At 40.1% G+C, this 16,458-nt stretch overlaps 1 protein-coding gene across 1 annotated transcript in view; it reads left to right on the top strand.

The window, feature by feature from the left end:
* Nucleotides 1-15,316, top strand: part of LOC106694782 (ubiquitin-60S ribosomal protein L40-like) — a 66,708-nt gene extending 51,392 nt beyond the window's left edge. The window contains exons 2-3 of the mRNA XM_023746170.1: nt 14,941-15,043; nt 15,123-15,316. Coding sequence (XP_023601938.1) covers nt 14,941-15,043; nt 15,123-15,316 — 297 coding nt within the window. The remainder of the gene's footprint in view (nt 1-14,940; nt 15,044-15,122) is intronic.
* Nucleotides 15,317-16,458: the final 1,142 nt, after the last annotated feature.

Raw genomic sequence — 16,458 nt, forward strand, 5'->3', positions numbered from 1 at the left:
ATTTCACTGTGGAAAAAGAGTGAGGAAACCTGAGACGCTTGCCTTACACTCCAGCCAGGTCCAAGCTCAGTCTCAGCTGCCACTACTCCCTAGACATCTTTGGTTTCCCACTCGCAGCCATGAATAACTGCGTTCTCAACAGAAACCTCGGTGCCCTTGAACTCAACATGATTGCTTTCTACAGTAATTGTGTTGTAGCAAGATCATCCTGCCCTCTTAAGGGCTTTTGTTTTTTGTTTTAATCTTCATTGTTGGCAGAATTACATATGCCCCCTTCATTCCCCCATTGACCTCTTCTAGCCGACTCCGCCCTCCCTCCTCAGGCATTCACCAACATATTGTCTGTGTCCATGGGTTATGCATATATGCATACAAGTTCTGTGGTTGATTTCTTCCCAACCACCACCTACCCACCACTGCCGTCCCTCTGAGACAGGGTTGCTGCGACTGTTCATGGTCTTTCTTGGTTCCAAATAAATTTTTGGAGTATGTGTTCTATATCTGTGAAATATGACATTGGTAATTTAACAGGGATTGCATTTAATCTACAGATTGATTTGGGTAGTATGGATATTTTAATGATGTTAATTCTACCAATCCATGAACATGGTACATTCCTCCACTTGTTTATATCTTCCTCTATCCATTTTTGCAATGTCCTGTAGTTTTCTAAGTACATGTCTTTTACCTCCTTGGTTAAGTTTATTTCTAAGTGTCTTCATTTCTTTGTTGCAATGGTAAATGGGATTGTTGATGTAGTTACACTGAGAATTCATTATTGGTGTATAAAAATACCATTGATTTCTGGGTGTTGACTTTGTATCTGCTACATTGCTGAATCCACTTATTAAATCTAGTTTTTTGATGGAGTCTTTAGGGTTTTCTATGTACAATATCATGTCATCTGCGAATAATGAGTTTTATTTCCTCCTTTCCAGTTTGGATGCCTTTCACATTTTCTGCTTGTTGGATCACTGTGCCTAGTACTTCCAGTGATATGTTGACTAAGAGTGGTAAAAGCAGATATCCCTCTCTTGTTCCTGTTCCTAGGAGAAATGATTTTAGTTTTTGATGTGGAGTATGATGTTGACTGTAGGTTTGTCATATTTGGCCTTTATTATGTTGAAGTATGATCCCTCTATTCCTACTTTGCTGAGAGTTTTTCTTTAAAACAAAAAATGAGTATTGGGTTTTGTCGAATGCTTTTTCTGCATCTATTGATATGGTCATGTGATTTTTGTCTTTCAATTTGTTTATGTGATACATCACGTTTACTGATTTGTGAATATTGTACCAGCTTTGCATCCCTGAAATAAATACCACTTGATCGTGGTGTATGATCTTTTAAATATATTGCTGTATTCGATTTGCTAATATTTTGTTGAGGATTTTTGCATCTATGTTCATCAGGGATATTGACTTGTAATTCTCTTTTTCTGAAGTGTCTTTATCTGGTTTTGGAATTAAGATAATGCTGGCCTAATAAAAATAAGTTGAAAGTGTCCCTTCCTCTTGGATTTTTGGGAATAGTTTGAGGAGCACAGGTGTTAGTTCTTTGAATGTTGGTTAAAACTCCTCTGTGAAGCCATCTGGACCAGGGCTATTGTTTGCTGGCATTTTTTTTATTACTGCTTCAATTTCATCAATTATTATTGGCCTATTCAGATTTTTTGATTCATGCTGATTCAGTTTTGGAAGATTGTATTTTTCTAGGAACTTGTCCATTTCACTCACACTGTCCAGCTTACTGGCTCATAGTATTTTCTTACAATCCTTTGTATTTCTCTGATGTCATTTGTTACTTCACCACTTCATTTCTGACTTTATTTATTTGGGTTCTCTTTGTTTCTTGATGAGTCTGGCTAAAGGTTCATCAATATTGTTTATTTTTCTTAAAGAACCAGCTCTTGGTTATTATTTATTTGTTTGTTTGTTTGTTTGTTTATTTTTGTGTCTATGTCATTTGTTTTTGCACTAATATTTATTTCCTTCCTCCTACTTACTCTGGGCTCTTCTTGTTGTTCTCTAATTCTTTAAGTTGTTTAAGTTGTAGGGTTAAATAGTTTAATATTACTTTTTCTTGTTTTTTGGAGGTAGGCTTCTAGTGGGACTTGTTTTGGGTCCTAACATGTGGTCTATCTTGGTGAATGACCCATGTGTACTGGAGAATGTATAATCTGCAGCTTTGGGGTGAAATATTCTATAAGTATCAATTAAATCCATCTGATCCAGTGTGTCATTTAGGGTCACTATTTCCTTGTTAACTTTTTGTCTGGAAGATCTACCCAGTGAAGTCAGCAGAGTGTTAAAAATCCTCTACTATGACTGTATCGCTGTTGATCACTCCCTTAAAGTCTTCTTGAAGTTTTAAAAAATAGCCCTAACCGGTTTGGCTCAGTGGATAGAGCGTCAGCCTGCGGACTGAAGGGTCCCGGGTTCGATACCAGTCAAGGGCATGTACCTTGGTTGCAGGCACATCCCCAGTGGGGGGTGTGCAGGAGGCAGCTGATCGATGTTTCTCTCTCATCAGTGTTTCTGATTCTCTATCCCTCTCCCTTCCTCTCTGTAAAAATAAATTATATATATATATATTTAGGTGCTTATACATTGGATGCATATATGTTTACCAAGGTTATATCCTCTTATAAGATTGATTCCTTTAGTACTATGTAGTCACCATTATTGTCTCTTGTTATAGCCTTCATTTTGAAATCTATTTTGTCAGATATGAGTATTGCTACCCAAGCTTTTTATTTTCCGATTCACTTCAAAAATTATTTCCATCCCTTCACTCTCATTCCGTGTGAGTCTTTGTTCTGAGGTGGGTCTCTTGTAGACAGCACATATTTGGGTCATGTTTTCTTATCCACTGACCTATCCTATGTCTTTTGATTGAGCATTTAATCCATTTACACTTAAGGTTATTATTGATAGATGCTTGTTTATTGCCATTTTAATTATTATGCCCAAGTTTCTCTATTCCTTTTTCTCGTTATAGCAGTCCCTTTAGCATTTCTTGTAATGCTGGCTTGGTGGTGATGTACTACTTTAGCCTTTTTTTTGTCTGGGAAGCTCTTTATTTCTCTATTTTAAATGACAGTCTTGCTGGATATAGTAATCTTGGGATCCTTGCTTTCCATTACCTTGAGTACTTCATGCCATTTCTTACTGGCCTGTAGAGTTTCTTATGAGAAATCAGGAGTCAGCCTTATGAGAGCTCCTTTGAGGGTAACAATTTGCTTTACACTTGCTGCCTTTAAGATTCTTTTTGTCTTTAAATTTTGACATTTTAATTATGATGTGTCTGGGCACAGGCCTTTTTGGGTTCCTCCTGCTTGGGACTCTCTGTGTCTCCTGAACTTGTGTGACTTTTTCCTTCAATAGGTTAGGGAAGTTTTCTGCCATTATTTCTTCAATCACATTTAGTATTCCTTGCTCACTTACTTCACCTTCTGGCACTCCTATGATGCAAATACTGTTATGTTCATGTCCCAGAGCTCCCTTAAGCTGTCCTGTTTGTTTTTTATTTTTTTTCATCCTCACTCAAGGATTTTTTAGAGAGAGTGGAAAAGAGAGGAATACCCAGAGAGAAATATCAATGTGAGAAAAACACACGTATTGGTTGTCTTCTGCATGCATCCCAACAAATTGTTTTTTTCTTTTTGATTCTCCGCCTGAGTGATATTTTTCTACCCTGTCTTCTAATTCACAGATCCAATCCACAGCTTCCCCTAATCTGCTGTGTATTTCTTTCACTGTGTTCTAGTTAGTGCTATGCAATTCTTCATTTTTTATTGGTGTTTTTTCATAGTTACTATATCTTTTCTCATGCTGTTGAGCATCCTTGCCATCGTTATTCTGAACTGTATGTCTGGTAAATTTCTTATCTCCATTTTATTTAACTCTTCTTCTGGAGAATTCTCTTATTCTTTCACTTGGGGTTTTTGGCTCCCTGCTTCGGCTGCCTTTTTGTGTTTGTACCTATGTATTAGGTAAAGCTGCTACAACTCCCAATGTCTAGTGCATCACAGTATCAGACACTGTTTCTGACTTCCCATGAGTAGCCCTCTTTGGAGCTACCAGCATTCCACAGCTTTTGGCTCCCTCTACTGGGGATGGGTGCCTTTACAAAGAACCAAGATGTCTACTTTTCCTAGTGCCAGACCCCGAATTAGATCAGGCAAAGACTCAAAGCCTCCAGAGACCCACCTCTGCTTGCAGTCTGATTGTTATTCAATCTTGATTAACTTCAGGCTATGGACCACAGGGTGTGGTTTTCCAACAATGTGGGACAATTGCTTCTATCTGCAGGCTGATTATTATTCTCAGTCTCTAATGGGCCTCAGAAACTCCACAGGGTGGGATAAGGATTTTTCCAATGGAGTGGGGCAATCACTCTTCCCCTCCCCAGGAAAAAGGTGCCTGGGTGGAAAAGGTCTGCTGGAGAAAGATATCCTCTGCATTATGAGGGAATGAGTCAACACAGGAAACCAGGGTGTCGATCTTCTGAGCTCTAATCCCAGAGCCCCCAACCCTGGCTTTTGGTCACATAGCTCCTGTCCTCTCTGCCCTCCTTCTGCCAGAGCCCAAGATGAGTGTCTGCACATGAAATTTTCTGCATTGGCCTTTTAAGAGGGTACCTGCATTTCCAGCTGTCTCAACCCTGCGGCTTTTCACCGCCAGGTGTTATGTGGGCACCTTTATCAGTTCTGGTGCTCTGGGCTGGGGGGCCCAGCTTGGGGTTTAGATCTCAGAGTTCTTAGTGGGAGCTCTACACCATTGAGATATCTCTCCAGAACTTCAGCTGATGTCTGTGGGAGCCTGGCCAGCCCTTTTGCACCGCCACACTTTCTACCATTCTCTATGCTGTTTCCACTTTCTGTCCTTGGTTATCAGGGTTCTCTACAGCTAGTCTTCAGTTGATTATTCAGGATGGTTTTTCTGTATTTTAGTTGTAATTCCAGTTTGGTCCTGGAAGCATGTCTGTTTAGTTTCCGCTTACTCCCCGCTATTTTGGAATCTCCTTTTAAGGGCTTTTGTGGTTTGATGCTTGTCCCAGGTCCTCCTAGTCAATCATGTTCATTTATTCATGTTGTCAATTTCATCTATAAGTCATCTCAGAAGTCACGGGACTAGTGACATGTTTCCACAAAATTTCAGGAAGAAAGTGGATATTACTAGAAATAAAATTACTCAGAGAGCCACAAAACACTTGTCATGGTTTCACTAAACCAATCAACAAATCTCCAGCACAATACTTCATGATCAATTAACACTTAAATGTAAACTGACACTATAAGTATTTTCAAATCACAAATGCAGGAAACTTTTTACATCTCTTAGATGGGAAGATATTTCTAAGCATGACCTCAAAGGCAAAAGCATTAAGAAAGAGACCAGACAGAGAAACCAAGATGGTGGCATAGGTAAACACCAGAGATTGCTGCCTCGCACAGCCATTTCAAAAATGCAACTAAAAGATGGAACGGACATCATCCAGAACCACAGGAAGGCTGGCTGAGTGGAAATTCTACAACTAGAAGGAAAGAGAAAAGCATACCGAGACTCAGAGGAGGTGCGGTGCTGAAGTAAAATACAAAGGTGCGGAGGTGCACATGGAGAGGGCTGGCGGCTGAGGACATGATTGTCTTTTTCAATCGGGAGGGAGTCTCACGCTCTGAGCTCCAGTTCCGGGTGAGTCTCTGGGGACCCAGACTCATATGGGAGAAACGGGACTGTCTGGCATCAGTCGGAACTCGAGGGCAGCTTTCTCTCAGAGGCGCTCCCAGCGATTGCCTGGGTCTCTGAGGGCAGGACTGACAGCAGCCATACTGCTCACTCTGCCCGCCCTGTTGATCCCCTGGGACCCCGCCCTGCCCACGCCCTGCACGGAGGCTTTTGCATATGAAAGGCCTGGCCCTTTGCAATCTGAAAATTACTTAACAAACTGCAGCTGCCCCAAGGCCCCAGGGCAACCTGCATTGCTTTACAGCTGGCTTCTGCTGGGTAGCCTCAGGCAGAGGCTAGATTAGCACCTCCTTAGATCCAAGAGCCAGTGTACCCAGTGGTCAGAGTGGGACCATCCAATTACAACTCCTCAGATCCATAAGGGACACACTCAGGGGGCAGACTCAGTGAGCACCAAAGCCTCACTGAAGCAAGTCTTGCCCCAGAAGGTGTCTTCGGCACAGAAGTTCTCCCACCGTAGACAAAGCTGATTCTCACAGCCAATTGGCCTGGAGGTCAATTCCTCCCAGTGTTAACTACAACAATCAAGGCTTAACTACAACAAGACTGTGCTCAAAGCCCACAAGTGGGTGCACCAAGGGTGTCTACCTCAGGTAATTCTGGAGGCTGAGCCACTGAGCCCTATAGGACACTTAGCACAGAAAGCCACTATATCGACACAGCAAAACATAAAAAATGCTGAGACAAAGAAACAGGACACAAATGACAGAAATGGAGGAAAGCAAACTACTGGATATAGAGTTCAGAACCACACTTTTAAGGTTTTTCAAGAATTTTCTAGAAACCGCCAACAAACTTAATGAGACCTACAAGAAATCTAATGAGACCCTCGAGGTTGTGATAACGGACCAACTAGAAATTAAGCATACACTGACTGAAATAAAGAATGTTATACAGACTCCCAACAGCAGACCAGAGGATCACAAGAATCAAGTCAAAGATTTGAAATACAAAGAAGCAAAAAACACCCAACCGGAAAAGCAAAATGAAAAAGAATCCAAAAAAACGAAGATAGCCTAAGGAGCCTCTGGGACAGCTTCAAGCGTACCAACATCCGAATTACAGGGGTGCCAGAAGAAGAGAGAGAGCAAGATATTGAAAACCTATTTGAAGAAATAATGACAGAAAACCTCCCCTACCTGGTGAAAGAAATAGACTTCCAAGTCCAGGAAGCGCAGAGAACCCCAAACAAAAGGAATCCAAAGAGGACCACACCAAGACACATCATAATTAAAATGCCAAGAGCAAAAGACAAAGAGAGACTCTTAAAAGCAGCAAGAGAAAGAAAGTCAGTTACCTACAAGGGAGTACCCATATGACTGTCAGCTGATTTCTCAACAGAAACTTTGCAGGCCAGAAGGGAGTGGCAAGAAATATTCAAAGTGATGAATGCCAACAACCTACAACCAAGATTACTTTATCCAGCAAAGCTATCATTCAGAATTGAAAGTCAGATAAAGAGCTTCACAGATAAGGAAAAGCTAAAGGAGTTCATCACCACCAAACCAGTATTATATGATATGCTGAAAGGTATCCTTTAAGAAGAGGAAGAAGAAGAAAAAGGTAAAGATATAAATTATGAACAACAAATACACATCTATCAACAAGTGAATCTAAAAATCAAGTGAATAAATAATCTGATGAACAGGATGAACTGGTGATTATAATAGAATCAGGGGCATAGAAAGGGAGTGGACTGACTATTCTTGGGGGGGAAAGGGGTGTGGGGGATGTGGGAAGAGATTGGACAATAATCGTGCATCTATGGATGAGGACAGTGGGGGGGTGAGGGCGGAGGGTGGGGTGGCAACAGGGTGGAGGGGAGCTATAGGGAGAAAAAAGAGGAACAACTGTAATAATCTGAACAATAAAGATTTAATAAAAAAATAAAAATAAAAAAGAAAGAGATCTATAGAATTGACTTATGTAAACTTTTATATGGCCAACAATTCCCAAAAATATTAGCATGCAAATTAGGAAAAATATTTGCAATCAACAGAGTACTGAGCATATGAAGTACTTTTGCAATTGCAAAATGACAAAAGTCACGAAAAGGCAATTCACAAACACAATGTTCAGTACCATTTAAAAATGTCTGACCTCACCAAAGAAATACAAATTAAGATAATGAAATATATTTTTTCACCAGTAAATTAGCAAAACTTAAATTTATGGATAAAGCCAGTGTTTGAAAGTATGTACACAAACCAGCACTCTCATACATTCTTCCTGGAAGTATCATGGGATTAGATTTCTATTTTGCAATATGTAAAAAACTTTTAAAAGTGCATACCATTTGACTCAGCAATTCCACTTCTGGGCATTATCTAAGGAATTAATTGGAGAAGTCCCAAATATGTATTATAATAAAGAAAAGTAGAAAACATATCTACAGAGAATAGTAAAATTATATTATAACCACACCATATATATAATATGCTACCATTAAACATGATAATAATTCTCCTTTGATGGCTTTGAAGAAGCTACCATGGTGTGAGAGGGGCTATGGAGAGGACCCCATGGCAATGAATGAAAGGGGCCTCTAAGAGCTGAGAGCAACCCACTGCTGACAGCTAGAAAACAGGAACCTCAGTTTCTAGCTGCAAGGAAATGAATCCTACCAATAACCTGAGGGAGCTTGAAAGCAGATGTTTCTCCAGTCAATTCTCTGATGAGATTGCAACCTGGCCAACACTGGATTTCAGTCTGGCAACAAAAATGCTTAAGTAATAAATATGTGTTGTTTTAAGCTGCTAATTTTGTGGTAATTTATATTGCAGAATTCTCTATGTTAAATAAAAAATAGTTTATAAAGATGATTATGATATGATCTTGTTTAAAATTTTATTTTTAAAAAAAATCTTTATTTTTGAGAGTATTACTGATGCCCCCTCTTAATCACCCCCTTTATTGCCCCCATCTACCCGGATCCTGCACCCCACCCCAGGCCTTCAACGCCCTATTATCTGTGTTTATAGCTAATGCATACCTATAATAATAAAAGCATAATATGCTAATTAGACCGGATGTCCTTCCATCCTTCCAGAGGAAGCCGGGCTGTGAGGAAAGCCCAGGTTCCAGGTGCCTGCCAGTGGCCAGAGGGAAGGAAGGCCTACTCTTGCACAAATTTCATGCATCAGGCCTCTAGTATACATATAAGTTCTTTGGCTAATTTCTTCCCATCCTCCAACCCCCTTCACTCTGAGATTTGTCAGTCTGTTCCATGTTTCCATGCGTCTGGTTGTTTTTTGTTTTTTTTTTTTTAGATTCAATTGTTGATAGATATGTATTTATTGCCATTTTATTGTTCATATTTTTAATTTTTTTTCTTCTTCTTAAAGACACTTCAACATTTCATGGAACACTGGTTTGGTGGTGATGGAGTCCTTTAGCTTTTTCTTGTCTGTGAAGCTCTTTATCTAACCTTCAATTCTAACTGATAGCTTTCCTGTGTAGGCTAGTCTTGGTTGTAGGTCCTTGGTTTTCATCACCCTGAATATTTCTTGCCACTCCCTTCTGGCCTGCAAGGTTTCTGTTAAGAAATCAGCTGACAATTGTATGGGCCCTCCCTTGTAGGTAACTAACTGCTTTTAAGATTCTCTCTTTGTCTTTAAACTTTGGCACTTTAATTATAATGTGTCTTAGTGTGGGCAACTTTGGGCTCTTCTTGTTTGGGACTCTCTGTGCTTTTTGGACTTATAAGTCTATTTCTTTCACCAGTTAGGGGAAGTTTTCTGTCACTATTTTTTCAAATAGGTTTTCAATTTCTTGCTCCCTCTCTTCTCCTTCCATCATCCCCATAATGCAAAGGTTGGTATGCTTGAAGTTGTCCCAGAGCTTCCTTACACTATCTTCATATTTCTTTGTACTATTTTGTTTTTGAAATATATGGTTAGTGATTTTAGAGAGGAAAGGAGAGGAATAGAGAGATAGAAACATCAATGAAAGAGACATCAATCGTCTGCCTCCTGCATGCCCCCTACTGGACATTGAGCCTGCAACCCAGGCATGTGCCCTAACTGGGAATTGAACTGGGGACTTTTGATTCATAGGTCGACACTCAACCAATGAGCCACACCAGCTGGACTACCTTCATATTTTTGGATTCTTTTTTTCTTTTAGTTGTTCTCATAGGGAGTTTTTGCTTCCTCATATTCCAAATCACTGATTTGATTCTTGGCATCCTCTACTGGATTGTTGATTCCTTGTAAATTATTCATTTCAGTTAGTGGATCCTTAATTTCTGACTGGTCCTTTTTTATGTCATTGTTTTTACTAAGTTCCCCGAAGTTCTCACTAAGTTCCCTAAAAGTACTCCCTAAGTTCCTTGAAGTTCTCATTAAGTTCCTTGAGCTTCCTGTAACCACTGTTTTAAACTGTATCTGGTAGTTTGCTTCCTTCTATTTCATTTAGTTCATTGTCTTGAGATTTCTTCTGTTCTTTCATTTGCAACATGTTTCCTTGTCTCTGCATTTTGGCTGCTTACCTGTGTTTGTTTCTATGTATTAGGTAGAACTACTATGTCTCTTGGAATTGGTAGAGTAGCCTCTTGTAGTAGGTGTCCTGTACGGCCCACTGGCTCAGCCTCCCCAGTCATCTGAGCTGGGCATTCTGGCTGTGCCCCTATGTGGGCTGTGTGCACTGTCTTGTTGTAGTTGAACTTTGATTGCTGTTGGTGTTACTGGGAGGAATTGACTCCCAGGCGAATCAGCTGTGAGGACCAGCTGCAACTACAGTGGGAGAACTGCTATGCAGGAGATGCCCCTGTGGAGCAAGACATGCTTCAGTGGGGCTTTGGTGCTCACCAAGTCCATCCTTTGAGTGTGTCACTGGTGGATGTAGTCAAGTTGTAATTTGGCATGGTCTGAAGCTGACCATTAGGTGCACTGGTTCTGGGCCTCCCAGGGGGTACAATGTCAGCCACTGCCTGTGCCCTGCCTGAGGCCACCTGGCATGAGCTACAGAGTGACCTGCAGATGGCTGCTACTTATGTTGGGCTTGGAGGTGTCTAGGAGAGGCCAACCTATGAACCTTGCCAGGCTGTTGCTACTCCAGCGTCTGGGGCCACTTACCGAGAGGTATGGAAGCTGAGGCCAGCTGCTGCTTGTTTGAGAGATTTTAGGAAAGTCTGAAGCCTAAGCCAGGACAGTCCACTGCAAACAGCTTGGGTGGAGCTGCAAATTGGTGGGGCAGGGTCTCAGGGTATCACCAGGGAGGTGGGGTTAATAGTGTGGGCCAGGTTAGTGGAAGCTCAGATATGGCTCCTGTTTGTTGGTTCTGTGGTGGGGGAGGGCTCTGATGAGGAACAATGACCTCTGCCAGCACTTTTGTCTGGGAGAAAGCTGGCCCCCACCTCCAGCCCTCCTACTGGTTTCTGATTTCCAGTCTTAAATCTAAGTCTTTAATCCAGTCTCAGTGTGGCTTCTTTAATTCTCTAGTTATAGGGCTTCCATTCAGCCAGATTTCAGGTGGTTCTGAATGATGGTTATTCTGTGGCTTAGTTGTAATTTTGATATCTAAAATCACACTTATGTTTAAATAAATATCCATAAATTTTTATCTAAATATAGTTAATATACAATATTACTTTAGTTTTGGGTATATAACATAGTTATTCAACATTTGTATACCTAAGGAACAGATCATCACAATAAGTCTAGGAACTATATGGCACCATATATGGTTACTGTGATATTACTGACTATATTTCTTATACTGTGCATTATATTACCATAACTTATTTGATAACTGGAAATTTGTTCCTCTTATTCTTCATTTTTCCCCCTCCCCCCTACCCTCTTCCCCTCTGCCAACCATCAGTTTGTTCTTCATGTCTATGAATCTGTTTGTTTTGTTTTTTATTTGTTTTATCTTATAGATTCCACATGTAAGTGAAATTATCTGGTACTTCTCCTTCTCCATATGACTTATTTTACTTTGCATAATACTCTTCTAGGTCCATACATGTTGTCACAATGGCAAGATTTCACTTCATTCTGTTTTATGGCTGAGTAATATTCCATTGCATATCCATCTATTGATGAACATTTAGGTTGCTTCCATATCTTGGCTATTGTAAATGATGTTGCAATGAACATAAGTGTGCAAATATCTTTCCAAATTAGTGTTTTAGTTTTCTTCTGATAGATACCCAGAAGAGGAATTGCTGGGTCATATGGTAGTTCTATTTTAATTTTTTAAGGAACCTCTATATTGGCTTCCATAATGGCTGTACCAGTTTGTAATCCCACCAACCGTGCATGAGGTTCCCTTTTCTACAAATCCTTGCCAACATTTGTTTATTGTCCTTTTGATACTAGCCAACCTGACAGGTGTGAGGTGATAGCTCACTGTGGTTTTGGTTTGCATTTCCCTGATAATTAGTGGTGTTGAGCATCTTTTTATGTGTCTCTTGGCCATCTGCATGTTTTCTTTGGAAAAATATCTACTCAGATCCTCTATCCATTTTTTAATTAGATTTTTTATATTTTTGATATTGAGTTGTATGAGTTCCTTATATATTTTGGATATTAACCCCTTATTGGATATGTCATTTTCAAATATTTTCTCCCATTCAGCAGGTCATCTTTTAGTTTTGTTGACAGTTTCCTTCACTGTGAAAATGCTTTTTAATTTGGTGTAATCCCATTTGTTTATTTTTGCTTTTGTTGCCCTTGCTTGAGGAGACATATCCAAAAAGATATTTCTAACACAAATATCAAAGAGTTTACTGCCTATGTTTTCTTCTAGGAGTTTTCTGATTTCCAGTCTTAAATGTAAGTCTTTAATCCCGTATTGAAATAAAAGTTCAGGATATGATTGATTATCCCAATAGTACCTACATCAGATATTAATAAGAAAACCAGTAATGTCCATTAAGTTTCATCAGTCATTTAGGTAAGTGTGTGTAGGCCCTTGAGCCCAATAGTACCCAGGGCACAGCTATGTCCTATAAGTAAGACCCAAATGTTTTGGGTTAAAGTACACTTAATCCATTACTTTGTGTGCAATTGGTGTTAGAAGGTGAAGCATGTTCAGCAGTAGCTTGAACCAGAGCAAACAAGTTGGAGCCACACGACCTTACAGTAGGATATTTTCAGTGATTTGAAACACTTCTGTGCTGTGTATTATTTTGGAACAACCACTGATGTTGGGGTTCCCTCTACTGCATGACAACAGCTATGGGGGTGGGGAGGGTTTCTTTTATTCTTATCTCTTCTTATTTCCAATCTAAAGGATATATAGGAATGCTCTATCAAACATTGGTTTATAAATCATGATTACCTGTCTTTTCCAAGCAATAACCCTATCCGGAGAATATAAACTCAGATATTTCTCTGGAGGTAATCTTTTTATTTCAATTATAGTTGACATTCAATATTATGTTAGTTTCAAGTGTAGAGCATAGTGGTTAGACATTCATATAGCATATGCAGTGATCCTCCCATAAGTCTAGTAACACCCTGACATTGTACATAGTTTTTACAATATTACTGACTATATTCCTTATGCTGTACTTTATATCCCTGTGACTATCTTGTAACTGCCAATTTGTACTTTTTAAAAAATATATTTTTATTGGTTTCAGAGGGGGAAGGAGAGAAAGAGATAGAAACATCAATGATGAGAAAGAATCATTGATCGGCTGCCTCCTGCACTAGAGATCAAGTCCAAAGCCCAAGCACGTGCCCCGACCAGGAATTGAACCATGACCTCTTGGTTTCTAGGTCAATGCTCAACCACTGAGCCACGCCAGCCGGGTCAATTTGTACTTCTTAATCTCTTTCCCTTTTCATCCAGCTCCCTAGCCCCACACCCACCTGGCAAGCACCAGTTTGTTCTCTGTATCTATAAGTTTGTTTGTTTATTTTGTTTTCTGGATTCCACATATAAGTAAAATCACATGGTCTTTGACTTTCTCTAACTTATTTCATTTTGCATAATACCATCTAGGTCCATCCATGTTGTCACAAATAGTAAGATTTCATTCTTCCTCATGGCTGAGTAATATTCCATAATACTAGTATTATTTGTACCCCCTCTTCTTTATCCAAATCCTGCTCCATGGCATCAACCCCTGTACAACAGTGTGTCTGCTGTACTCACAGCCATTCCACACAGCTAATCATCCTGAAAGCCAATACCTCCCCTTAACATACCAATAGCAATCAAGTCTCACCTACAACAGAATGGCACACACAATCCACACAAGAGACACCCCCGGAGTACCTGGCACAGGTGACATGGAAGACTGCACCACTGAGACGAACAGGACACCTACAACATAAGGCCACTTTACCAAGATCAGGAGATGGAACATATCTACCAAATACCCAAATACAAGGAAATACACAGAGAGAAGCAGCTAAAATGAGGAAACAAAGAAACATGACCCAAATGAAAAAAAACAGGGGAAAAAATCCAGAGAAAGAACTCAACAAAACAGAGGCAAACAATCTACCATATGCACAATTCAAAATACTTTGATTAGGATGCTCAAAGAACGTAGGAAAAACATAGATAAACTCAGAACATTAATAAAGAGATGGGATCTTTCTCTTCAATGAGGTGGCAGAGAAGCCTCCCCAGCAGATGCAGAGATGTAGATCTTTGTGAAGTGTGCAGAACCAGTTCAGCCAAGGGTTCAAAAGCCTGAGTGTGGGTGGTGAAAGGATGAAGAAATGACAAAGAGAATAAGCTGGGTCTAGGTCAGCCGTGGGCAAACTACGGCCCGCGGGCCAGATCCGGCCAGTTTGAAATGAATAAAACTAAAAAAAAAAGACCGTACCCTTTTATGTAATGATGTTTACTTTGAATTTATATTAGTTCACACAAACACTCCATCCATGCTTTTGTTCCAGCCCTCCGGTCCAGTTTAAGAACCCATTGTGGCCCTCAACTCAAAAAAGTTTGCTCACCTCTATTCTAGGTGGATCTTCCTGTGCCTGGCAAGCTGAGCCTTTATTTTATAGCCAGAGGTAAACAAGGTAGTGGTCACCATAGTTACAATGTTCTTGTGAGTTTCACTTGTTTTGGCAGCACTTGCTGCACCTCCCACAGCTCATTAGCTAGGAAGGATCTAGGGAGCGTCATAAGGTCAAGCCTAATTATGCTAAGAGGACTGTGCCCTCTAAGCTGGGACTTGTTTGTGGCTTTGCCAACAGGTCAGTCCGAGGCTTAACCCTATAGCCGCGCCCTACAGTGAAGACCCTGACTGGCAAGGCCATCACCCTTGAGGTTGAGCTCAGTGATGCCATTGAGAAAGTCAAAGCTAAAATCCAAGAAAAGAAGGGCATCCCGCCTAACCAGCAGCATATGATTTTTGCTGGCAAATAGCTAGAGGATGGTCACACTCTGACTACATTAGAAAAATACCACCTTGTACTTGATGTTTCATCTGTGGGATGGCATCATCGAACCCTCCTTCCACCAGCTTGCCCAGAAGTACAAATGCAACAAGATGATCTACCAAATGTGTTACATTCAGTTGTATCCTCACGCTATCAACTGCCACAAAAATAAGTGCAGCCACCAAAACAACCTGTGCCCCAAGAAGGTTAAATAAGGCCCCTCCACCAGCTCCTCGACTGCAGGGAAGTCTTCTGCCTGAATCCCAGAACCCTGGGGCCTCAATAAAGTTACCCTTTCATTGACTAGAACAGTAAAGAAAATCAAAAGAAGAGATGGGGAACATAAAAATGGAGATGGGAAAAAAAAGAATCAATCAAATGAAGAATACAATAACTGAAATGAAGAATACATTCGAGTGAGTCTAGAGTAGATTACATGAAGCAGAGGATCAAATCAGCAATTTGGAAGACAAGGTAGCTGAAAATTGGAACAGCAATAAAGATATCAATTTTTTTAAATGCTGATAGCTTAAGAGACTTCTGGGACAACATCAAGCATAACAACATTCAGATCACAGTGGTACCAGAAGAAGAAGAAAGTATAAGGGATTAAAACCTATTTACAGAGGTACGAATGAAAAATTTCTCTAACCTGGTGAAGGAAACAGACACACAAGTCCAGGAAGTGCAGAGTCCCAAAGAAGATGAACCCAAGAGGCCCACACCAAGATACATCATAAGTAAAATGGCAAAGGTTAATGACAAAGAGAGAATCTGAAATGCAGCAAGATAAGAACTACTACTTACCTGCAACAGAGCTCCCATAATCATCTGATTCCTTAGTAGAAACTTTGCAAGGTAGAAGGGACTGGCACCAAATATTCAAAGTGATGAAAAGCAAGGGCCTACTGGTATATCAAGATTACTCTACTCAGCAGGGCTATTACTTAGAATAGGAGAGATATGAGCTTTTCAGAAAAGAAAAAGCAGGAGTTAATAACCACCCAACAGTATTACAAGAAATGTTAAAAAGACTCAAGAAAAAGAAGGTGTGAGTGTGGGTGTGGGTGGAGGTAGAAGTAGAGGTGGAGGTGGAGGTGAACATATGAATAATAAAATGGCAATAACTACAAACCTATCAATAATTACTTTAAATGTAAATGGGTTAAATGCACCAATCAAAAGACACAGGATGGCTAAATGGATAACACAGCAAGACCCATACATATGCTGCTTACAAGAGACCTCCTTCAGATCTAAAGTAAAGGGATGAAAAATGATATTTCATGCAAATGGAAATTTTAAAAACTGGTATCACAATACTTATATCACACAAAATACACTTTAAATCAAAGGC

The sequence above is a fragment of the Myotis lucifugus genome, unplaced genomic scaffold (genome assembly GCF_000147115.1).
Source record: "Myotis lucifugus unplaced genomic scaffold, Myoluc2.0 scaffold_632, whole genome shotgun sequence".
In the NCBI taxonomy this organism is placed as follows: Eukaryota; Metazoa; Chordata; class Mammalia; order Chiroptera; family Vespertilionidae; genus Myotis; species Myotis lucifugus.